This window comes from Mustela nigripes, chromosome 3, assembly GCF_022355385.1.
Source record: "Mustela nigripes isolate SB6536 chromosome 3, MUSNIG.SB6536, whole genome shotgun sequence".
In the NCBI taxonomy this organism is placed as follows: domain Eukaryota; kingdom Metazoa; phylum Chordata; class Mammalia; order Carnivora; family Mustelidae; genus Mustela; species Mustela nigripes.
Window position 1 is genome coordinate 114,898,338 of NC_081559.1, and position 26,365 is coordinate 114,924,702.

The 26,365-nt window shown below is 38.8% G+C and overlaps 1 protein-coding gene across 1 annotated transcript in view; it reads right to left on the reverse strand.

Annotated features, from left to right (window-relative positions):
• Positions 1-26,365, reverse strand: part of PRKDC (protein kinase, DNA-activated, catalytic subunit) — a 242,091-nt gene that overhangs the window by 72,866 nt on the left and 142,860 nt on the right. Inside the window, exons 49-59 of the mRNA XM_059394562.1 lie at positions 19,838-19,981; positions 15,463-15,614; positions 14,734-14,865; positions 13,351-13,462; positions 10,746-10,870; positions 10,511-10,660; positions 9,216-9,389; positions 7,858-7,956; positions 5,854-6,061; positions 4,025-4,214; positions 2,680-2,895 (exon numbers count right to left, since the gene is read on the reverse strand). Of these exons, the coding sequence (XP_059250545.1) occupies positions 2,680-2,895; positions 4,025-4,214; positions 5,854-6,061; positions 7,858-7,956; positions 9,216-9,389; positions 10,511-10,660; positions 10,746-10,870; positions 13,351-13,462; positions 14,734-14,865; positions 15,463-15,614; positions 19,838-19,981 (1,702 nt within the window). The remainder of the gene's footprint in view (positions 1-2,679; positions 2,896-4,024; positions 4,215-5,853; positions 6,062-7,857; positions 7,957-9,215; positions 9,390-10,510; positions 10,661-10,745; positions 10,871-13,350; positions 13,463-14,733; positions 14,866-15,462; positions 15,615-19,837; positions 19,982-26,365) is intronic.

Consider the following 26,365-nt stretch of genomic DNA (forward strand, 5'->3'; position numbering starts at 1 on the left):
TATGAACTTCCCAATATTCCTCTTTAGGCAAGAAAATACATAACCCACAAAGAAGACAGACAGTGTGGGAAATATTTTATATCTACAAGGGGAGATTCAAATATATTAACCAAATTAAAATGGATAGCTAACAGTATTCATTTTGCCTCAGTTCTATGAGTTTTTTCAAATTCATATATAAAACTTTTAAGGAAAAGGGTTTAAAAGTTGGGTTTTACCTCTTATCCTCCTTAATTTCTATACAAAGTCAATGAAGACTGCTCAACTGGGAAAAACTGTCCAATAGTTTGAGTTGTGTACTATGCTGCGATCCTCAGCCATGCCCCTTTGTTTTCTGAGCCTCCTCCCCTTTCAGTAGAGTGGGTCATGGGCAATCATCATGCATTAACTGGACTGCAGGCTGCCCCAAATGCCCATTTCAACAATAATCCTGTGGGAGGATTATGTGCCATGGGTTTGAGGTCAGCAAGACACTTAATGAGCCATGGGAAAGTAACAGTCATTCTGGGACTGCATTTTAACTTCAGAGTTTTCATTGTCAGCTACAGAAGGACAGAGAACCATGCACTTTGGCCAGATGACAGTCTGGCAGAGAAACAGCAGAGGAAGAGGATATAAAAGAAAGACTGGTGGGAGGCAACCAAGCAGGGGGCAGAACAGACAGAGCAGAAACCTAGAATGGTGAGCAAAAGAAAGCTAGTTTACGTCATCTACATAAAATTCACAGAATTATGTATGGCCACAGATTTGTGACATAAATGTGAAAAAGAGTGGTTGGAAATGAGGAAAGTATTTCATGTATGTGTTTAGTTCCTAAAGGAATTTACCCTTACTCATTTAAAATAAAGCGTATCAGGGGCACCTGGCTGGTTCAGTCAGCACAGTGTGCAACTCCTGATCTCAGGGTTGTGAGTTTGAGCCCCACATTGGGTATAGAGATTACTTAAAAATAAAATAAAATAAATTATATCTGAGGGGAGTTGGGTTGGGGGATGAGTGAGGTAGGTGAAGCACATTAAGGGTACACTTATCATGATGAGCATTGAGTAATGATGTATAAAACTGCTGAATCACTATATTATTGTACATCTGAAACTCATATAACACTGTACATTAACTATACTGGAATTAAAAAACTTAATAAAAAACAAATAAGAGTAAAAGAAATTTATTCTTGCTCTTAATTTTATTTCTTTATATCTAAATTCAAATGGTTGGCATTTCTCCAAGGTTCTGTTAGGACCTTTACTTTCTCCATTTTCTTCCTCTGGGCTTTCACTCACTTCCAGAGTTGCCATTCTCATAAAAAGCTGAGTTACACCCTTTCAGCCAGCACTGGTCTTTGAGCTCTGCCTGCACTTCCCTGCAGCTTCCGTGACACATCTCCCCTCATCTTCCCCACCAGGACACTGGATATGTGGTGGGATCAGAGGTGCCTGTTGCCTTTGCCACCAGGGCCTCCTCAGGCTCAGATGCTGCTCCATGCAGATCCCCCAGTAGGTCATCCAGGGAACACTGCAGAAAGTCCTGGTTGCCTCCTAAAGCACCAGGCTCACATCCCCAGCTGTCTGCTCTTTACTCCCTATGGGTGTACTCCCATAGGCTAGACCGTTACAAGGCCTACCAGTCCTTAAACAATCTCTTTTTAAAATTAATTATTTTTATTAACATATAATATATTATTTGCCCCAGGGGTATAGGTCTGTGAAGTCCTTAAACAATCTTAAGCTGATCTGGGTCCCCTCCACTTCCCAAATCCACTCCATATTCCCTGCCTCATTCTTTGTTTACCCTCCCCCTTCCCACACCCCTAGCCTCCAGAGGCTAGTCCCAAAGTTGGCCTTTTCCCCACGTCCTTCCTGGCACTCTCTCATTTTCTCTCTCTGAGACTTACTAATTCTGCTTCACCTTCAAGATCACCGACCTATTGCCTTTACCAAGCCCTGATGCTCAGAAAGTTACTAAATGAATGGAATGAGTCCAATTTAATCAATGCTTTTCTGGAACACCTGAAACTAGGCTTTCAACATGGTAAGTACTGAATATTTATTGAATTAAATTTTATATTTTTAAGTAAGCGCTACCCCCAACATGGGGCTCAAACACATGACCCCAAGAATAAGAGTTATATGCTGAGCCATCCTGGAGCATCCAAATTAAATTTTAATGGGCTTATCAAAAGAAATGAAATCTTGCCATTTGCGACGTTGTGGATGGAACTAGAGGATATTATGCTTAGCGAAATAAGTCAATCAGAGAAAGACAATTATCATATGGATCTCCCTGATGTGAGAAGCAAGGTGAGGGGCTTGGGGGGTAGGGAAGAAAAAAATGAAACAAGATGGGATCAGAAGGGAGACAAACCATAAGAGATTCTTAATCTCACAAAACAAAGGGAGGGTTGCTGGGGGGTGGGGACAGAGGGTGGTTGGGTTATGGACATTGGGGAAGGTGTGTGCTATGGTGAGTGCTGTGAAGTGTGTACATCTGACGATTCACAGACCTGCACCCCTGGGGCTAATAATACATTATATGTTAATAAAAAAATAAAAAATTAAAAAAAATTTTAATGGACTTATAAGGTTACATGGAAATGTGAATGCAGTCAGAAATGCACTTTTCTTTATCTAAGTCTCTGCATTAACGTATTTTAAGTACATTTCAGCAAGCTTACTTTACCTTTTGTTTTGTTATCCACCTCATCTCCTGGAAGGCCCAGCCTTTTTTTCCCAAAATCAGGTCCCACTGACTTCAAGGGTGCTCTCTGGAACTTTTCACTCCTCTTGTGGGCAAACAGCAAGGAGGAAGATGAGGAATCCAATGATGAGGAGACTGTATAATCCATCAGTGGGTCAATACTGCTCCCAGTCAGCCAATTAAAGGAGCTTCTGCCATCTACAAACAGGCACGACCAGAGCATGTCACAGCATGCTTAACACTGCCCAACCCTGCCAAGACCACCCCACCCCACCACTGCACCTGGTGGAGCACTGCCAACTGCCAGACACACTGTGTGTGACAAGTGATGCATTATTCTGTGGCACCTGGGGCCTCCACGTAATCCCCTGCCATTGTCACTGGGGACAACTCCTCCAGGGAGACAGCCACATCACAGCAGAAAAACAATAGGCAGTTTACTGCTGGGTTACTAGTGAGTGATCAGAGGCAGCTCAGGTGTTTGAGCCTGTGTCCTCATTTGTGAAGCAGGGAACACCACATCTGCTCCTTCAAGCCACTGTGATCATTATAGTAATGACACCAGGTATCTCCAGATTCATTCATTCATTCATTCCAGATTCATGACTTCTAATATAATGTCATAAAATATTCATGGTAATTATTCAAATCATTTCTACTTCTAGAAACAATGAAACATGAAAAAATTTACATAAAGGAAAAACATCTGAAATGTTTATATGAAATAATTTAGGTATTTTACTCTATAACTTGTACTTCTCTGAACAATTCAGGAAAGAGAAGTTTAATAAACTATAAACGCAGTAAATGATTTTGATTTAGCTCTTCAGAACTTGGCTTTTGAGATAAGGGGTTTAAAATGTGAAACCAAACCAAAACATACATGTACTGTTACTTTTGTTTTTTTCTAGTCAAGAACAGTCCTTTTTTATTTTTGTTTTTTACTGTGTTAAAATTTAGAGAACACCAAATTAACTATTTTAATCATGTAAAGTGTACAGAACTATGGTGTCACACTGTTGGGTAATCATCACCACAATTCACCTCCAGAGCATATTCAATCATCTTAAACAGAAACTCCATATCCTTTAAACACCAGGTCCCCAACATCCTTCCCCTACCTTCCCTGTTCCAACTCAAAGAATTTGATGACTCTTGGAATCCCAATGCTTTTCTCCTTTGACTGACCTATCTTTTCTGTGGTTCTTACCACTTTTTTCTATTATTGTTTCACTTCTCTTACAGTCAATGTTCTTGTAGTGGAAGCCACTTCCACAGATCATATTGCCTTGTGCAGAGCAGGCAGGTGTTCAGGTGTGATAGTTACCTGCAGTTTGTGTAGGTGTGAAGTCATACTGTTGTTGGGTGGCCCGTATCTGCCTAGCCATCACCCCTTGAAATGGGAGGGATCCCTCCTGGGTCCGGGCCTGCAGAGCACTTTGGGAGGCCTGAGTCTCAATAAACATTGGAGTGAAAATAGTACTTCGGAAACGCCAGTCAGAATCAATGGTATATTCCTACATGTAAGAGAGTTCCAAATGAAATAATGGTCCTTCTTTAGCAACACTGAAATATTTTTATTAAAATTCATTGCTACTATCAGTAAATACATAATTTCATGTATCTCTATGGAAAACAGCTGAAGAAACTTTCCAAATTTAAACATTTTAACTAAATATTTGTCATCTAGAAATAGTGATTAGTATTGGGGGAGGAAAAACTGTATTTCTCCTCCTTCACATTCTGCATTAAATGGCTTAATGCCACACCTAGTGGTGGCACCACAACACTAACAAGCTGAAGGGCTCAGCTCCTTCCAAAGTCCCACTATGTGCTCAACACTAAGGAGAAGCGCAAGCAAAACAGTCAGGCTAAGCTAGCCAGGCTAGCAGATATGAAGTGAGCACATGTGCAAAAATGTAAATCATCACAGGTTGTTAAGGCTGCCAGGAGAAGAGGCAAACTCAGTGTCTACCAAATGGATGGGGAGGAGGATGGCATTACAGAGAAAGGAAAATCTAAGTGGAGGCTGAAAGGGGAACAAGTGTGAGCATGTCAAGAGTGTGAGCATATGAGGCTAAAACAAATGTGTTTCAGAAAGGAACGTGTAATCCAAGTAAAATAAGAAGCCCAGTACAACTAATCATCAGAGAAACACAAAACGAAATCACAATGAGACATCACCTCACATGTGTCAGGTGGCTCTCATCAAAAAGACAAGAAATGACAACTGTTGGCAAGGATGTGGAGAAGAGGAAACCCTCAAGCACTATTGGTGAGAATATAAATTGATGCAAACACTAAGGAAAACAGTACAGAGTTCCTCAAAATATTAAAATTAGAAATAAAATATGATCTAGCTATTTTAATTCTGGGTATTTATCCAAAAGAAACAAAACACTAACTCAAAAAGAAATATGCACCTCTATGTTCACTGCGGCAATTTTCATAATAACCAAGAAATGGAAGCGACTTCAGTGTCTATCAATGGAAGAATGGATAAAGAAGATGTGATGTGTGTGTGTGTACACACATATGCAATGGAATATTATTGAATCATAAAAAAGAAGGAAATTTGCCATCTTTGATAACATGGATGGACCTTGAGGGCATTATGTTAAGTGAAATATGTTAGACAGAGAAAGGCAAATACCACATGATCTCACTTACATGTGGAATCTAACAACACCAAAACAAAACAAATTGAACTGAAAAAGATACAGAGAACAAACTGGTGACTGCCAGAGACAGAGGACAGGGAGGAGGGGTGGCAGGAGGAGGGAACATGGGTGAAGGGGTCAAAAGGTATAAACTTCCAGTTAAAAAATAAGTAAGTCATGGAGGTAAAATGCATAGCATGGTAACTACAGTTAATAATACTGTATTATATATTTGAAAGTTGCTAAGAGAATAGATGTTAAAAATTCTCATCACAAGGAAAAAATATTTGTAACTATGTGGTGATGGATGTTAACTAGGCTTACTGTGGTAATCATCTCACAATACAAACAAATATCAAATCATTATGTTGTATACCTGAAACTAATGTCATACATCATTAATATCTCAATAAAAGCCAGTTTAACTCTTAGCAAATGTTGACAAAAAGACAGGAAAAGCTTATAAAATTTATTATTACAGAGATAAGTACTTCACCTGAAATTCGCATTCTGACAGAGGATGCTCAAACACAGGGTTTGGATAATCTGGGCTCATGCTGGTCATTTCAAGCAGAAAATCTGTTGCTAAACTTAAAAAGTGCATTTCTATCTTTGGAGAATATAAGGAATTTAGTGCCAACAGTCGGTCCAAGATATTTGAAGGTAATCTAGTCTCATGGCTCCAGAAATTTCGAATAATTAATCTGAAAAGCAGAGAGGAAAGAAGCATATTTCTCAGATATTGGCAAATAAGAAAGAAAGTCCTACACATTGTGTCATGTGGAGAAGGCAGTCTGTCATCACTATAAAACTTAACATAGAGGAAAACCACATTCAAAATTGTATAAGGAGTTTAATCTGAGTTATGAGCAATAATATGCATTGAAGGAAGGGAATATTCCAAAACCTTAGCATATTTAACAAGAGGTGAGGTGAAAAACTGGAAGATTTTTTTTTTAAGGATCTTTTTTTCTTTTAAGATTTTATTTATTTATTTGACACAGAGAGAGATCAAAGGCAGGCAGAGAGGCTGGTGGGGGGGTGGCGGGAGGGAGAAGCAGAAGCAGGCCTCTGCTGAGCAGAGCCCGATGTGGGGCTCGATTCCAGGACCCTGAGACCATGACCTGCACCGAAGGCAGAGAATTAACCCACTGAGCCACCCAGGTGCCCCAAAACTGGATGATTTTTTTCTCATCTCTACTGCCTGGGGAATCTTCAATTATGAGTATATAATATTAACTATCTGGAAATTGAGAAAACACCTTAAGAAATTATATGTATTCCTTCACTGCCTTGCTAAAACAATTCACTCCAAAAATTATTGCCATAAACTATTCACAACTTGAACTACTTAAAAACCAGGTTAGTCTTAGGGCACCTGGGTGACTCAGTTGATGAAGAGTCTGACTCTTGATTGCAGGTTATGATCTCGGGGTTATGAGATCAAAGCCCACACTGGCCTCCACATAGTGTGATTCTCTCTCTTTTCCTCTGCCCTTCCCCTTACTTAAAAAAAAAACAAAAACAGGTTGGGTTTTACAATTTATGAATGCTTTTGAAATCCAAATAAAATTTAGAATGGAAAATTGAAATATAGAACCATACAAAAAGCTTATACCCCTTCTTATATAATTAATACTTGATAAAACACTCATAAAACTAATAGGGTAGGCATTTTAGAGGAAAACTGTGGGGATTCATAGTGTTTGGATGGATAAAACCTGACTTGTATAAACCTCCCTGGATGAGCCTAATTGAAAAGCAAAAGAGGAGTGCCTAGATGCTGGGTCTCGTCTGAAGTTTCCTGGCTGAATGCAGGCAGATTCTTACTTCCGCTCATGGGTCTCATCCAGGGAGTGGGGTTTAAAAATACAGGCACCTGTAGTGGTCACGTACTTCACAGTCTCCTTGCCTTGCACATGGTGTATTAATTAAACTCACAATAAAAGAAGAGACAAAGCTTGGCTCAAGGCCTTTCACCACTAGAGCATCTGGCCCTCCTTTCTCCTACTAAGGTGTTGGGAATAATCCTTTCATTCACCATATCAGGCTTTGCTGGCCAAACCCGACAGAAAATAGTAATCATGTTTTATTTCCCTATATAATTAATATTATAGTTTTCTCCTATTTCTAAAGTTTCAAACATTTCACTTAATATTAATATGTATAGTGTGATTTCAACTATTTGAGTTAAATGAGAAACATAATCATCATTATAGATCTTTTCATTTTAAGACACTGATTCACTGCATGAGCAGAGAAAGATTTATTCATACCACTTTTTAAAGAGTTTTATTTATATTTAAAATAACTTGTCAGGATTTTTAAGTCTTAATATTAAAATACCTTTTTACTGAACACTATGAATGGAGAAAGCAAAGAAAATGCTAATATTATAAACATAATTCTAAAACTGCTGAAAAATACTCAGTGTCAATCTAGAAAGAAATATCCCTAAATTTATTTGTCCTGGCCCAAGTATTCCAGGAGGAGCACATACTGAAGCCCAGCATTCTCATCGATCAGCCCTTGAATCAATACATCTTTTGCCAACTTAAATACTTCCCGAGACTCATCATCTGCTTGACTTTCTGGATCTCTGAGAAAAAAAAAAAATGACAAAACATTAACATTGTCTTCCATCACTTTTGTTCAATCCCAATAACACCATCCAGAATGAAAGTTAAATAATCTGGCCTTTCTGGGCACCTGGGTGGCTCAGCTGGTGAAGCAACTGCCTTTGACTCAGGTCATGATCCTGGAGTCCTGGGATTGAGTCTTGCATCTGGCTCCCTGCTCAGCAGGGGTCTACTTCTCCCTCTGACCCTTCCCCTTCTCATGCTCTCTCTCTCTCAAATAAATAAATAAAATCTTAAACAAAACAAAACAAAACAAAACTGGCCTTTCCTGTGGTACTTTAACTTCCCAAATCACAGCAGAACTTACCTTCATGTGTATGTACCCTGACACCCTCCTTTAGGGCCTCTGCAAGCCTATCCAAGTGCCTGTCACCACCCTACCTGCAATGTGATAGGACTCAGGTACACAGGGCAGAGGGGGTGGGTAATGGGAGCAGGGCTGCAGAGGCTCCCTGTGAATGCTAAGAGGTCCTAGGACAGGCTCACACCCTACAAGAAGTGGGGTGATGGAACTCCTGTAGGATAAAGGCATCCCAGAGTTCACTTCCTTAATTCTGTCAAATTTTAGAGGGATAACTATAAAAACAAATTACACTATTGACTCAACCAGTAATTGCACACTCTGAATTCCCACAGGTACATAAAAGGAGTTAAAAAAAAAAGGATACATGTCAATATACTAAAATAAACTTGTTTTAATTATTTTAATTATATGTTTAAAAATATTTTATTATTATAATCTGTTTCAGATTGCTATAAGCACCCAAATGCCCCCTTAAGAATTAGTAATATAAAATGTTAATGTAGTGGGATGCCTGGGTAGCTCAATCAGTAAAGTGTCAAACTCTTGATTTTGGCTCAGGTCATGATCTCAGGATCGTGACAGTGAACCCCATGTCGGGCTCCATGCTAGGTGTGGCATCTGCTTAAGACTCTTGCTCTCCCGGGGCGCCTGGGTGGCTCAGTGGGTTAAGCCGCTGCCTTCGGCTCAGGTCGTGATCTCGGGGTCCTGGGATCGAGCCCCGAGTCGGGCTCTCTGCTAGGAAGGGAGCCTGCTTCCTCCTCTCTCTCTGCCTGCCTCTCTGCCTGCTTGTGATCTCTCTGTCAAATAAATAAATAAAATCTTTAAAAAAAAAAAAAAAAAGACTCTTGCTCTCCCTTTTTCTCTGCCCCTCCACAGACATCCCGTCCAAAAAAAAAAAATTAATGTAAACCTTACCGGTAATTGTCATGAACCCACATTAGAATGTTATACATTTGTTCCCTGCATACTGGAGAAGGATGAGAAATGAATTCTACAACAGGATTCAGAAGTTCTCGGAGTTCTACAGGTTTCAATTTTGCCATCATTGTATAAATTATGTCCAAACACACTTTCTGTCTTTCATCATCTCTGTAACAAGAGAGTTTTTTTTTTTTAAAACACACTAATTTAAAAAATTATACTTTCAGATATGACAGGTAACATTTTTCTTTGTGCTGTTCTGTATTTCAAAATTTATTACAATGGGAACATAAAAATTACATCTAAAAAAATTACCATGAGCTAGAGTATTAAAAATAACTAAATTAATTCATTAATCCATATCCTGGATTGGATCCTAGAACAGAAAAAGGAACATTAGTGGGAAAACTGGTAAAAGTCAAATAAAGTCTAATTTAGTTAACATTAATGTACAGAAGTTAATTCCTTAGTTTTGACAAATGTACGATGATTATGTGACATGGAAAAACTGGATGAAGAGTTATGTGGGAACTTTGTGTATTATTTTTCAAATACTCTATAAATATAGTTATTCCAAAATAAAAGTTCATTTAAAAAAAAACCCAAAATGTCAAATAAAATAAACTGAATAAAAAGGATTTCACATTTTGAAAAAATGATTTCAAGTGCTAGGCCACCTGGCAGGTCAGAAGCAAGTTAAGGTTAGTCTGGGTCCCAGATAAGGTGCACACCTGTTTTATGTATCTTTTCTTCCTTAAAGCACCCAGTTTAATGCTTTATACACAGTAGGCACTGAGTAAGTTTCTAATGAAGGATACTACAACACAACAACATATGCTCTTTGTTATTGGCATTTATCAATAATTTATCCCTATGTAAAAAAATATGTATACAGAGAAGACTAGAAGAGAGTACAGAGAAACAGAAATATTGTAAGTGATCAAAAGCATCTTTTAATATTCATTTTAATAGTATAATGTGAAAATAAATGAACAATTTTAACAAATAATGAAAGCCTCCTAGTTGGCAAAATGGGTACAGAATTCAAAACCATGCATTTTAAATCTGAGAAGAGCCTTAGAAAATGCTTGAGATGTGGCTTCCCCAAAGTGCCAGGCTAGCAGAGGCAGGAGGGTCAGGCGCCACAACCTTTTATTCTGATTAAAATTTAACAAATACATATTTAATGAAAGCCTACGAGTTCTTTCTGAGTTGAAGGAGATAGCTGAACAAATCAAAAATTTATGAGCCATCTGCCTCTGAGAATATAGGGCTAGCCTCACACTTACCTGTGTTTCATGACTTGAATGAAATCCTTGCTCTTCAACTGTAAATAGAGATCTGTTATTTCCTCCGCACGACACAACACCACCTCCAGACAGAGGGTCTTCATTACGCCGTGAAACTTTGGCAGCAGGAAGAACACGGTGTTCATAAACCTAACCAGTGGACATGGCCAATGAGTGACAGGACAGTTGCAGATCCTCTCCTGCAATAGGACATTCACCACAACTGACATCTTACCTATCGGCAAGAGGAGGAAAGTTCTTCACGGCTTTGTTCAAGCACACAATAAATTTGTCCTCCATCGTATTTTGATGTTGCTTCAACTGCTTTATGATCAGTTCATACACCAACTCCTTCAATACCTGAAAAATTAAGTTTTTTTCAAATTCACAAAGGTGGAAACTTATGTTGGTTATGGATTTGAATAGTTAAGTGAACCCAAGGAAGGTGTTCAATGCTATCACCTACAAGGTAAAGGTGTTCACAGGGTATAGTGCCAAGAGCATGCACAGGTCTGCATAACCACTGGGTACAAGAGGTTCTGGGGCTACAAGTTTGGGTGAGCTAGGCCATAGACACGCCTGCTTTGTGCTGCTACCACTGAAGGTGTCTAGCACCTGTCAGACGGTAGGTTGATAAAGATTAGTGCTTCCTTCTGACACCTGAAATACTGCTAACAAGTCATTTGAGAAGCTGAACTGAAATCAGTGACTAAATCCCGTGTAAGCAGACTTTATGATACCAGTGTTCACATCTCTGGTCAAATATTCACATAAACCATAATTTTCATGCAACTTTATCTAAACAACCAACTCCATCACTATCAATCTCCCTATATCCTGTTCTTTCTTCATCACATACTACTATCTACCATGATAGATTTGATTGTGTATTGTCGGTCTCCCCTCACCAAATGCTAGCTTCCTGAGACAGGGAGGGGTTTGGCCTGCCCTGTTCCTGGCTGCGCCCCATAAGCCCAGAGCCAGCTAGTAAGTACCCAATGTGCATAACCAGAATTATAAAATACAATATGGGAGAACAAGAGAAGTCAAGTGCATGCTCACACATACTGATGACTAGAGACTACACCTCAAGTGCCAAAAGCAATTCAGTAGTTAGAATATGAGTGACTACCACTGACTTCTTAATATTTCACTGGTTTTCTAATTTCTACACTCAATCAGTACCATTTTATATTCAGAAAAGAACCATGTACAACAAAAGTGTTTATCATTCTAACTTGGATTTTAATTGAAGAGAGATTAAACCTGGGATCTGCTATAATTTGCTCCATCTGAACTGAAAACTTAGCATATTATGTAAACTTATACTGTATATATTAGAATCTATAGATTCTATAGATTCTATATATTAGAATCATGTAATAATAATAAGGTTGTTCTGAATTTTAAAATTTTATTTTACAAAAATAGCTGGTAATCCCTAAAATAAATTATAAGTGAAGACTGATCTCCCTAAACGGGTCTATTTCCCTTAATTTTCTTCTAAACAAAATAAATGCCTGACTAGCAAAATGGGCAGGGGTGCAATACACTGTGTTGGGTTACCCTGGGTGCCCTCAGGACCTCCGACTTCCCTAAACCTCTCCTCATCCAGCCAGAGAGTGAAAGTAGCCCACTTTCCACTCTCCATCTTTTCCTTCAGGAGAGGATAGGAACTGGAGGTACAAAGTTAAGAATCATGAACATATAGGCAGTTTTCAAAAACACAGGCTGGATGGTTGACAGGGAAGCAGGGAGGAAAAGAGGACCAATATCAGAGCTAGAGAGGTGGCAGGAAATACGGAGCTAAGGAAGAGAGAGGAAACTGCCAGGGAAGTAGGAAGAGAGCTGAGAGTGTGTCCCAGATCAGAGACAAAGGGAATCAGGAGGAATGATCAACTGTGTCATCCTGGACACACTGCAATGAGACCTGGCAAGAGCAGCTTATCACAATGAGTAACAGTGGTTTTGGAGGCTTCAAAACACACAGCAACTCACTTACTAACCATGGGAAGACAGTAAGCATCATGGGATGTAGCAGTAAGCATGATTCCACTATGCTGTTTTCAAGTTAAGTTAGAACATGCAATTTCCATGCACTGACCCATGAACTTTACATACATTTATAATAATCACATTCTTTTGAGAACTACAGTACTCTGAATGTATATTGCGCTAAAAGAATCAATTAGGTTATTCTCACAATCCTGTAAGTGGGCAGGGCACACAAGACTGAGAAAGCTCCCTGAGGTACCCTGTCCTGTCTGACAGCCATATTATGTCCCAAAATGGAAGTAAGGGGTTTTACTAGTTAACTTAGCCCTAACTAACCATGGCAAGTATCTAACAGTAATTTTCTCCAAAAGGAAATTCTGACACTACCTTCAGAGGAATGAAAAGTACTCATATTCTGACTTTCAAAATAAAAAGCTACCAATCTTTAAATGTTTACCAAGTTTCCAAGTGTTTAAAAAAAATGCTATGTCCTCTTTAAAAAAATACTAAGTGCTGGGGATGTGTGGTTCGCTCAGTCATTTAAATGTCTGCCTTGGGCTCATATCCTCATCCCAGGATCCTGGAACCGAGTCCTGCAGCCAGCTCCTTGCTTACCTGCTTCTCCCTCTGTCTGCTGTTCACTGATTGTGCATGCTCTCTCTGACAAATAAATAAATAAAATCTGAAAAAAAAAAAAAAACAAAAAACCCTGCGCACTGTATACAGTAGGAAAGAGTAAAATATTAATGGATGGCCACTTTGGTTTATTATAGAGGATGTAATTAACAAGTGTTACTGGAAAACTGGAAAAGAAGTATTTATTTAAAATTGTGTAACATACTCACATTTTCTTTCTTGGTAATATATTGAAGAATAAGTCCTAGAACTTCTGCTGCTGCCGCATACACCTCTTTATATTTTACAAAGGACATATTATTGACCAAAGCTTGAAAGTATCTGTTACAAATACAGAAAATAAATATGCATCATAATACATTCTGTTGACATAAAAATATAGTAACTTTGGTCCTCATACCACATTAAAACATGATTGAAATTATTTGTGTGAAAACATATATGAAGATATACTTAAGGCTCTGACATCATGACCTAGAAGGCACATTAAAGTCCGCAGTTCAATCACAGAGGACCTGCTGCAGTCAAAGCAAAACACAATGCTGGATGCTATAAAAACTGTAGTAAAAAGAAAGCTACTATCCAATATCATGATTTACTGACACTCTTGAAATCCATCTGCTATGAGAAGAGGACAATAAAGTGAGGAGAGTGAGCACCAGTGCCGTGCCCCCAGAACTCCAGAGGCCACATCATGTTATCCTCCAGTTCGGTTGTCATCTGGGGGGATCAAAGCTCTAAGAGAGGGAGTAGAGATTGCAGCTACAGCAGAAGTACAGCAACAGGCAGCACAGAGACAGGGCAGCACAACATCCAGGCATCCCTTTCAGGTCATGATCCAGTCAAATGGTCCCACAGAGTTTGTGTTGCTTTCAGGGCAAATGCTAAAAATAGGAGTATGGAAAATAAGAAAGAAAATACCTAACATTTCCTATTTGCTAAAACACACTTTGAAAAAAATTACACTAATTTTGAAAAACTTAACTTTCCCCATTCACTCTTCTCCCTTTCATAGTCCCATTCACAATTTCTCCCAAATGACCTCTAACCCCAACTACTTAAATTTCAGTAGAAATATTTTTTTTTAAAGATTTTATTTATTTATTTGACAGAGATCACAAGTACACAGAGAGGCAGGCAGAGAGAAAGGGACAAGCAGACTCCCTGCTGAGCAGAGAGCCTGATGCGGGGCTCGATCCCAGGACTCTGGGATCATGACCCGAGCTGAAGGCAGAGGCTTTATTTTTTTTTTATTATTATTATTTTTTAAAGATTTTATTTTTTTATTTGACAGAGATCACAAGTAGGCAGAGAGGCAGACAGAGAGAGACAGAAAGAGAGAGAGAAGCAGGCCCCCTGCTGAGCAGAGAGCCCGACGCAGAACTCGATCCCAGGATGCCGGGATCATGACCTGAGCGGAAGGCAGAGGCTTTAACCCACTGAGCCACCCAAGTGCTCCTCAGTAGAAATATTTTTAACATGGGTCTAGGTCCTTACGTTTATCAAAATTAGACCACACTCCAGTCTGTCAGTCCAATTCATCTACACTTTAACATGAAAAAGAAGCAAAGCCAAAACTCCTCGATACTCACTTTATGCTCTCTATGCCACATTTTGGGTCATATGGAGGCAAATTATTGGCTATTACAATGCCTAATAATTGAATTCCTACTGAATTGTCTTTAGAATTGGGATCTTTATTAGAAAACTTCTCAAATATTAACCTGAAACATAAGCATAAAGAATATGTATAGGTTATCATATAGTAAATAAGCAGCAAAAAGATTTGAAATTTTCTATGCGTAATTTTCATGGTAAGAAATACTTTGTCTTTCCCCACATCTAACACCCTTCTTGCTAATACCCTCTTTGTATGCATTCAGGTTATTCTAGCTGTGTATCACAGATAGGTCTCTATTTCTTATGATCTAATTATTTGCCCCAATTCTCCCTTAGTTGATACTGAAACCTTAAAAGTTTTAGCTTGCCTCAGGCTGTGCTAAAAGGAATCAAAGAAAAGTCTTACAGTCTATCCCTGGGCTGGGAGAGTGAAAGGCAGAGGGTATCCCACATGCCCAGTGTGCTAGAAAAGCCAGAGGTGAGCTAGGAGATGGAGCAGGGCCCACCTGGAGGAATCTTTCTGCACAGAGATGCTTCTAGTAAACTTCAGAGGTTGTAATCTTATTAGTAGCAATATTACATTCTTACAAATGATGTGATTTCAAATTATTTTTCTTTTTCTATCATTTCAAGTAATTAAATTTCACTAGCTATATTTTAAAGATGTATAAATGATATTGTAATATCTAGTAAATATATACCTGTAAGGGACAGATAAACAATCCTTCCAGCATTCAACAAGGGTTTTTATAATTTCAAGGTTATGTCTAAACACAGCTCTTTTTTGATGAAAAACATGTTCCATTAGGAAATGAAGCAATCGATTTGCCAACACTTCATCTTTAGGGACACCCTAAAAAGATAGAGAAACTATATTAATATATAGCATTCCATTCTAGAAAAGCACTTTAAAAAAATCTTTTTAATTATTTTTTATTATGTTCAATTAGCTAACATATGATACATCATTGGTTTTTGATGTAGTGTTCAACAATTCATTAGCTGTGTATAAGATCCACTGCTCATCACCACACACGCCCTCCTTAATACTCAACACCCTGCTACCCCATTTCCTCACCCTCCTCCCTTCTGTAACATTCAGTTTGTTTTCTGGACTCCAGAGTCCTCTTCATGGTTTGTCTCCCTCTCTGATTTTTTCCCATTCAGTTTTCCTTCCCTTCCCCTGTGGTCCTCCTCACTATTCGTTATGTTCCACATATGAATGAAACCATCTGATAATTGTCTTTCTCTGACTGACTTACTTCACTTAGCAAAAGCATTTTTTTTTCCATTTAAATTTCAGGTAGTGAACATACAGTGCAATATTGGTTTCTTGAGTAGAATTTAGTGATTAATCACTTAAGAAAACATCCAGTGCTCATTATAAAAGTGCCCACCTTAATACCCGTCACCCATCTAGCCCATACTCCACCTACCTCTCTCCGCCAACCTTCAGTTTCTCCTCCTTAATTAGAGTCTCTTATGGCTTGCTTCCCTCTCTCCTTCTTTCTCTTCCCCCTTTGCATATGTTAATCGGTTTTGTTTTTTAAATTCCACATGTGAATTCTTGGTATTTATCTATCTCTGACTAACTTATTTCATTTAGCATAATACACTCTAGCTCCATCCACATTGTTGTGAATGGCAAGTTTTTATTCTTTTTGATATGTATGTATCTTAATCCATTCATCAGCTGATGAACATTTGGGCTTTCTCCATAGTTTGGATACTACTGATAATGCGGCTATGAACATCAGAGTGCACGTATCCCTTCAAATCTGTATTTTTGTATCCTTTGGGTAAATACCTAATACTGCAATTGCTGGATTGTAGGGTAGTTCTATTTTCAACTTTTTGAGGAAACTCCATACTGTTCTCAGGGTGGCTGCACTAGTTTGCGTTTCCATCAACACTGTAAGAGGGTTGGTTCCCTTTTCTCCACATCCTTGCAACATCTGTTTTTTCCTGAGTTGTTAATTTTAGCCACTCTGACTGGTGTGCAGTGGTATCTCATTGTGGTTTTGATTTGTATTTCCCTGATGATGAGTGATGTTGAGCATCTTTTCATGTGTCTGTTGGCCATCTGGATGTCTTCTTTGGAAAAGTGTTTATTCATGTCTTATATGCCCATTTCTTAACTGGGTTATTTGTTTTTTTGGCATTGAGTTTTGTAGATTTTGGCTATTAGTCTTTTAATAGATACGTTGTTTAGAAAGATCTTCTCCCGATTCCACACGCTGCCTTTTAATTTTGTTGATCATTTCCTTCCACTGTGCAGAGCTTTTTATCTTAATGAGTTCCCAATAATTCATTCTTGCTTTCCTTCCCTTGCCTGTGGTGATGTATCTAGTAAGAGGCTGCTATAGGTGAGGTGAAAGAGGTTGCTGTCTATGTTTTCCTCTAGGATTTTGATGGTTTCCTGTCTCACATTAAGGTCCTTCATCCATTTTTTAATTTATTTTTGTGTGTGGTGTTAGAATGTGGTCCAGTTTCATTCTTCTGCTTGTAGCTGTCCACTTTTCCCAACACCATTTGTTGAAGAGATTGCCTTTTTTTTTTTTTTAAAAGATTTTATTTATTTATTTGAGAGAGAGACAGTGAGAGAGAGCATGAGCGAGGAGAAGGTCTGAGGGAAAAGCAGACTCCCCATGGAGCTGGGAGACTGATGCGGGACTCGATCCTGGGACTCCAGGATCATGACCTGAGCCAAAGGCAGTTGTCCAACCAACTGAACCACCCAGGCGTACTGCCCTTTTTTTTTTTTTTAAAGATTTTATTTATTTATTTGACAGTGAGAGAGGGATTATAAGTAGGCAGAGAGGCAGGCAGAGAGAGAAAGGCGGAAGCAGGCTCCCTGCTGAGCAGAGAGCCCAAAGCAGGGCTCGATCCCAGGACGCTGAGATCATGACCTGAGCCAAAGGCAGAGGCTTAGCCCACTGAGCCACCCAGGCACCCGTCCTTTTTTCTATTGTATATTCTTTCCTGCTTTGTCGAAGATTAGTTGACTGTATAGCTGTGGATCCATTTTGGAGTTCTTTATTCTATTGCATTGATCTAAATGCATAATCTATCATGCATTTAGATTCTGATGATTAAAGATTTGTAAAAGAGCTTAAAGTCCAGGACTGTGATGCCTCCAGTTTTGTTTTTCTTTTTCAGAACTACTTTGGCTATTCAGGGTCTTTTGTGGTTCCATACAAATTTTAGGACTGTGCACTGCTTAATGCAATAGGGATTGCATTAAATGTGGAGACTGCTTTGGGTAGTATAGACATTTTAACAATGTTTGTTTTTCCAATCCATGAGCATGGAACGCTGGGAAAAGCATTTTTTTAATCCAAAAGTCCATTTATAAAAGAAATCCACCAGTCTACTGAGGCTTCTGGCTTCTAATGAAAAACCTGTGAGTGATTTTTCAGTTCCAACCACAGGCAGTATAAAAGGCTTTACCTGGCAGGCCTCATGGGCAACCTGCCCTCATGTACCAGGCTGGAACACAGCCAGTGCTCTGCAGTCTCCAAGGGTAGCTACAGTTAGACCCCTAGCCATCCAGGACCCATACCCTCCAGAGCGGTGATGCTGTGTCATATCTATGCATCCCTAGCCTAGGCACCTTCATTCCTTAGCCTTTTTATCTTCTTTAGGGGTTTCTACTGAGACCTTCTTATAGGGAGGAAGGGCAACTCTGAAAACATTTTTCCCCTCTCTGATTCAGTCTCCAGTGCTTTTCTACTCCCATCCCTTCCCTCTCACCTTCCTCTCAACTCCAGGATCCCATAAACCTTCTGAGCCTTTAATTCAGGGCCCCCTCAACAGTAAGATGACACTCAGATCTGTACTAATCCACCTGACCTTGATCAGATGCATGCTGCAATGTTCCATGGGGGAAACAGACAGGGGGAGTCAACACTTCCTGACTTGCTTGTACTACCACAATAAATGATCAAAGGTTTCACTTGATTTTCACTTTGACTCACTATTGCTTTATGCAGCTATTGTGACACCTAGCGGTTCAGCTCTTTCAAACTCAGACAAGCACCTGACATTTAACTCAATCTTTCCCAGTGGCTCCTAAGTTAAACTATATACAATCTAACAATTTTTTCATGTTATTAGCAGAGTACAGATTATTTTTATCACATTAAAGCTAAGAAATCGGGTGCCTGGGTGGCTCAGTGGGTTAAAGCCTCTCTGCCTTCAGCTCAGGTCATGATCCCAGGGTCCTGTGATCGAGCCCCACATCGGCGGGCTCTCTGCTCAGCAGGGAGCCTGCTTCCCCCTCTCTCACTGCCTGCCTCTCTGCCTACTTGTGATCTCTCTATCTGTCAAATAAATAAATAAAATCTTAAAAAAAAAAAAAACAAGCCCCCAAAACATAAAGCTAAGAAATCTAAATTTGGTTTACTGTGAACTAAGACAGGCACAATCAGATATAGACACATGTAAAAAAACTCTATATCCATATATTATGTTTACTAAGGAATGTTCCCAGGATACTACTACATGAAACCTTTCGTACTAAAGTTTTTAAGTGATGGGCAAAGCTCTAGCACACAAGAATCTGTACTGGGGGAAGTCACAAGAGTGCTTCAGTATGACACAGCATCATTCACCCGGTACCCATTTTTTTGGGGCAATCTCAACCATTACTGGGCCAGAGATAATACTAGGGAAGAAAGTAAGGTGGCAAAACAAATGCCAAAAAATCCAGGGATGTTAGTTTTAGCAGAATTTTTCAGGACCCCATATTCAGGGCTTATTGATATTTATTTCACACTTATTTTTTAATAAATCAGTTATCTAGTTTCCAAGCTCTGAGAAAAGCAACAAACAAAACAAACATTTGATAGCTTAAAAATAAAAGCAAAGTCAGAGGAATTATTAAAAGTAGACACAAAAGAAAACAGAACTAAAGCACAATGAAGCTATTTAGTAGAGCAGCACCACAACAATATGACAATTAATGCTAAAAATAACTTTTATCATTAAGAGAGGTTTATATTATTTGTCACATATTCCATTTATGATATCGACAAGAGACTGATAGTACTACATAAAAGATATAGCCATTCTTACCACAGGAGTAGCTAATCCTGTCCACGAAAGAACAGTAACCACGATCTCAACCACCATATAGTGAATTCCTCTGCCTCCATTATTTTCAGAAACTACCAGCTGCAGCAAGGGACTTAGCCAGTACTTTGCATAAGGGCGAAAGACCTATAAGAGAATTTAAAAGTCAAATATCAATATTTGGTATCTGATATCAATATCAAAATTTGATATCAAAAATATCAAAAAATTGTTTGAATAACCAAAATATCTTCCAGGGGTACCTAGATGGCTTAGTTAAGCTTAGGACTCTTTCTTTTTTTTTTTTTAAAGATTTTATTTATTTATTTGACAGAGAGAGAGAGAGAGACCACAAGCAGGCAGAGAGGCAGGCAGAGAGATGGGGGGGAAGCAGGCTCCCTGCTGAGCAGAGAGCCTGATGTGGGGCTTGATCTCAGGATCCTGAGATTATAACCTGAACTGAAGGCAGAGGCTTAATCCACTGAGCCACCAAGGTGCCCCAAGCATAGGACTCTTAATTTCAGTTCAGGTCATGATCTCAGGGTCCTGGGTTAGAGCCCTATGTCGGGTTCTGTGCTCAGCATGAAGTATGCTTAAGATTCTCTTTCTCCCTCTCCCTTCCCCCCAGTCCCCGCTCATGCTCCATCTCTGTATCTCTGCCTAAAATAAATAAAAATCTTAAAATAAAAAAGAATATATCCTCCAACAGCTAAATTTATTATGACTTGACCTAAATCTGTAACAGATGAAATTCCAGCAGAATCTGCTCAATCAGATCAGATTCTCTGTTGAATTCTCTTCTCCTGGGACCCTGAAACCACAATTAGAGGGAAATGGATTACTGATCTTTTCTTTGTTGAAAACATGATATCCCGACCCTCTTAGAAATCAAAATGAAAGTATTCTATATCTATCTTGTTCCATCTGAATAATATGCAGCTCCAGAGAATTCTACTGTTATTTTATGCAAATGCATAGGATATATGGAAAATAAGAACACAAAAATTAGGTGCATGTAGCTAATTTTTTTTTCATTTCTTCTTATAGAAGTCACTGTGTTACAGACTTCATTTGCCCAAGATCTTTGAAATCTAAATAAAATGTATCTATACACTAAATTCCATTTAGTTTATTTTAGAAATTTCAAGAGAAAGTTACTTTGATGCAAAAGAACAGACTAAACCATAATTCAAGCTACCTATCTTCTTAATCTTTGCTGCTTTGTTTTTTTACTAAATATGCTTCCTCAGGGATTCTCTCACAACTTAAATCTGTGTGCTCTCAAATCTTTTTTTGTTTAAGAACCCCATAAACAAAAAAAGTCCGAATGCTCTTCATGTACATCTATGCGTTATTTATAATTTACAAATACAAACTTTATTATTAAATTGCAGACAGTTCCTGCGTTATGATAGTTCACCTTAGGATTTTTGGACTTTATGATGCTGTGAAAGCAAGCTTTCAGTAGAAACTGTATTTTGAATTTGAATCTTTTCCTGAGCTTGTAATGTATGGGATGATATTTCCAAGAAGCTGCACAGGGGCAAGCAGCACCCGCAGCTCCCAGTCAGCTATGCTATCACAAGGGTGAACAAATGACATACTTAAAACTAAACTACACTCATACATCTGTTCTGGTTTTCACTTTCAGTACGGCATTCATTAAATTACCTGAGATATTCAGCACTTCATTATAAAATAGGCTTTGTATATGATTTTGCCCAACTATAGGCTGACATAAGTGCTCTAAGCACTTTTAAGGTAGGTGAAGTTAAGCTATGATGTTTGGCAAATTAAGTGTACTACATGCATTTTCAACTTACAATAGTTTCAACTTATGATGGGTTTATTGGGATATAACCTCATCATAAGTTAAGGAAGATCTGTATAACCAATAAATTAAAGTTGAAATTTTAACCAAAACCAAAGACCCTTTAAAAAGAGCACTACAGGCCAAATACCTAATGAACATGGATGTTAAAATTCTCAGTCAAATACCAGAAAGATGAATTCAATAGCACTTTATAAGAATCATTCACCATGATCAAGTGGGATATATTTCTGGACTGCAGGGTGGTTCAATATTCTCAAGTCAATCAATGTGACATACCACAATAATAAAAGAAAATCCTTTCAATAGGTGCAGAAAAAGCATTTGTAAAGTACAACATCCCTTCATGATAAAAACCCTTAACAAAGTAGGTTTAGAAGATACATACCTCAACATCATAAAGGAAATCTATGAAAAACCCACAACTAATATCATCCTCAGTGGGGAAAACAGAACTTTTCATCTATGGTTGGGAACAAGACAGGGATGTCCACTCTTATCACTGTTATTTAATACTCTACTGGAAGTCCTAGCCACAGCAATCAGACAACAAAAATGAATAAAAGTGATCCACACTAGCAAGGAAGAAGTCAAACTTTCATTATTTGCAGATTACACAATACTTTATAGAAAACCTGAAAGACTCCACCAAAAATTTGCTATAACTGATACACAAATTCAACAAAGCCACAGAATACAAAATCAACATACAGAAATCTGTTGCATTTCTATATACCAATAATGAAGCAGCAGAGAGAGAAATCAAGGAATTGATCCATTTACAATTGCGTCAAAAACCTTAAGATATCTAGAAATAACCCTAACCAAAAAGGTAAAGGATTTCTGTTCTGTTTTTTTTTTTAAATACAATTTTTTAAAGGGTTTTATTTTTATTTGTCAGAGAGAGAGAGAGAGCGCGTGCGCAGGCAGGCAGAGAGGCAGGCAGAGGCAGAGGGAGAAGCAGGCTCCCCTGCCAAGCAAGGAGCCCGATGTGGGACTCAATCCCAGGATACTGGGATCATGACCTCAGCTGAAGGAAGCCGCTTAACTGACTGAGCCACCCAGGCATCCCAAGGATCTCTATTCTGAAAACTACAAAACACTTACAAAAGAAATTGAAGATGACACAAAGAAATGGAAAAACATTCCATGCTCACAGATACGAAGAACAAATATTTTAAAAATTTCAATTCTACCCAGAGAAATCTATACATTCAATGCAATCCCTATCCAAATACCACCAGCAATATTCACAGAACTACAATAAACAATCCTGAAATTTCTATGGAATTGATCCCAAATAGTCAAAGGAATGTTGAAAAAGAAAAGCAAAGCTGGAGGCTATATAATTCCAGAGTTCAATCTACATGACAAAGCTGCAGTCATCAAGACAGTTAGGTACAGGCATAAAAACAGACACATATATCAATGGAACAGAATAGAAAACCCAGAAAGGGACTATCAAGCCCATAGTCAACTAATCTTTGACAAAGCAGGCAATAATATTCAGTGGGAGAAAGAACGTCTGTTCAACAGATAATGTTGGGAAAATCAGACATTCTTATTTTTTTTTTTTTAAAGATTTTATTTATTTATTTGACAGAGAGAGATCACAAGTAGGCAGAGAGGCAGGCAGAGAGAGGAGGAAGCAGGCTCCCCGCTGAGCAGAGAGCCCGATGCGGGACTCGATCCCAGGACCCTGAGATCATGACCTGAGCCGAAGGCAGCGGCTTAACCCACTGAGCCACCCAGGCGCCCAAAATCAGACATTCTTACACCATACACAAAAATAAATTTGAGGGACGCCTGTGTGGCTCAGTGGGTTGGGCCGCTGCCTTCGGCTTGGGTCATGGTCCTGGGGACCTGGAATCGAGTCCTGCATTGGGCTCCTTGCTCAGCGGGGAGCCTGCCTCTCTCTCCACCTCTGCCTGCCTCTCTGCCTGCTTATGTGCTTTCTCTCTCTCTCTTTCTGACAAATAAATAAGTAAAATCTTTAAAGCAAATAAATAAATAAATAAATAAATTTGAAATGGATGGAAGACCTAAATGAGACAGGAAACCTAAAATCCTAGAGGAGAACACAGACAATTAATATCCATTACATTGGCCAAAGCAAGTTCTTACTAGGAATGTCTCCTGAGGCAGGGAAGTAAAAGCAAAAATGAACTACTGGGGCTCTGTCAAGGTAAGAAGCTTCTGCATAGTGGCAAACAATCCAGAAACTAAAAGGCAACCTATGGGATGGGAGAAGATATTTGCAAATGGCACATCTAATAAAGAGCTGGTATCCAAAATATAAAAAGAACTTATAAAAACACCCCCGAAATAATCCAATTTAAAAATGTGCTGAAGTGGGGCACCTGGGTGGCTCAGTGGGTTAAAGCCTCTGCCTTCAGCTCAGGTCATGATCCCAGGGTCCTGGGATTCAGCCTCGCATCCGGCTCTCTGCTCAGTGGGGAGCCTGCTTCGCCTGCCTGCCTCTTTGCCTACTTGTGATCTCTGTCAAATAAATAAATAAAATCTTTAAAAACAATGTGCAGAAGACACGAATAGACACTTTTCCAAAGAGGACATCCAGATGGTGAACAGACACAAGAAAAGATGCTCAACATCACTCATCATCAGGGATATACAAATCAAAACCACAATGAGATACCAACTCATACCTGTCAGAAATGTTAAAATTAACAACTTAGGAAACAACAGATGTTGGCAAGGATCCAGAGAAAGGGGAAACAACCCTCTGACAGTGTTGGTGGGAATGCAAACTGGTGCAGCCACCTTGGAGAACAGTATGGAGGTTCCTCAAAAAGTAGAAAATAAAATGACCTTACAATCCAGCAATTGCACTACTAGGTATTTACCCAAAGGACACAAAAATACAGATTTGAAGGGATACCTGCATCCCAATGTTTATAGCAGCATTATCAACAACAGTCAAATTATGGAAACATCCCACGTGCCCATCAACTGATGAATGGATAAAGAAGTTGTGGTGTGTGTGTGTGTGTGTGTACATACATATATGTACGAGTATATGTGTATGTATAAATACATACACACAAAGCAATATTACTTAGATACAGAAAAGAATGAAAACTTGCCATTTGCAATGGCATGGATAGAGCTTGAGAGTATTATGCTAAGACAGAGAAAGACAAACATCATATGATTTATCCATATAGAAATGAAATCATATACGTGATTTAAGACATAAAACAAATGAATATAGTAGGGGGAAAAAAGGGAGGAAAACCAAGAAACACATCCTTAACCACAGAGAGCAAACTGATGGTTACCAGAGGGGTGGTGGGTAGAGGGACGGGTTAAATAGCTGATGGGAATTAAGTATACTTGTGATGAGCACTGGATGTTCTATATAAGCACTGAACCACTAAATTCTGTACCTGAAACTCCCAATACACTGTATTTAATCTAATGGAAGTTAAATAAAAACTTAAAAAAAATTAATAAGGAAAATAAAATTTTAATTTTAATAATAAATGTTAACACAAGTTCTAATCTTTCTTTCTATAAGACAATGGACTCTCTAGATAAATGGGTGAAGAAAATGTGGGGTGTGTATATATATACATACAATGGAATATTATTCAACCATCGAAAATAATGAAATCTTGCATTTGCAATGGCATAAATGGAACTATGGAACTAGAGGATATTATCCTAAGCAAACATGTCATTCAGAGAAAGACAAATACCATATGATCTCACTTACATGTGAAATTTAAGAAACAAAACAGAAGAACATAGAGTAAAGGAAAGGCAAATAAAATAAGATGGAAAGACAAATAAAATAAGATTGAGCCCCACATCGGGCTCCCTGCTCAGCGGGGAGCCTGCTTCTTCTTCTCCCTCTGCCCGTTTGTGTTCCTCCTCTCAATGTTGAATAAATAAATAAAATCTTAAAAAAAAAAAAAAAGAAAAATACTACCCATGTGCTGAAAAATGCCTGTGGCAACCGTAACCTGGGAGAGAGGCCTGGAACAGATTCTCTCTCAGAGTCCTCAAAAGGAATTATCCCCACCAATATCTTGAAATCAAACTTCTGGCTTGCAGAATCACGAGACAGTAACTTTCAGTTATTTGAGCTGCCCAGTTTGTGGTACTCTTGGTACAGCAGCCCTAGGAGCTAGAAATCAAGTGTGACCCTGAGGAACACAGGCCCTGCTGCAGTCCCATATTTGCCATGCTGCCTTGAGGACTTTCTATAAACTGGATCATGTCATTCTACCTAGCACCCATCAGTGGCTCCCTACTGCTCAAAAAATGAGCCACACGTTCTATATGGATCCTGATGATGTGGCCTAGCTCACCTGCCCTAGGATATGCGGCCATGCCACTGACCCTTCTCTAGGCCATGTACCCATGGTCTGTGCAATCAGTACAGACATGGCTGGCTCTCTCAGAGGCCGTCTCTACCCACAGTGTTCCTTCTACACAGAATATAAATTGCAACTGCATTTTACACATCACTCAAGGGCTCTCTGAAAAATCTACCTTAATGGCCACTGATGGAAGAGACTCTATTCTGATGTGGTGCTATACATAAACTAAGTAATAAACTTAGCATCTATCTAAAAGAGTTAACTATTTTTTAAATACCATTATCAGGAATATTTTCAACTTTTTTTGGGGGGAGGCTACTAAAACCAATTTGAATGAAAGCCATTAAGAAACTT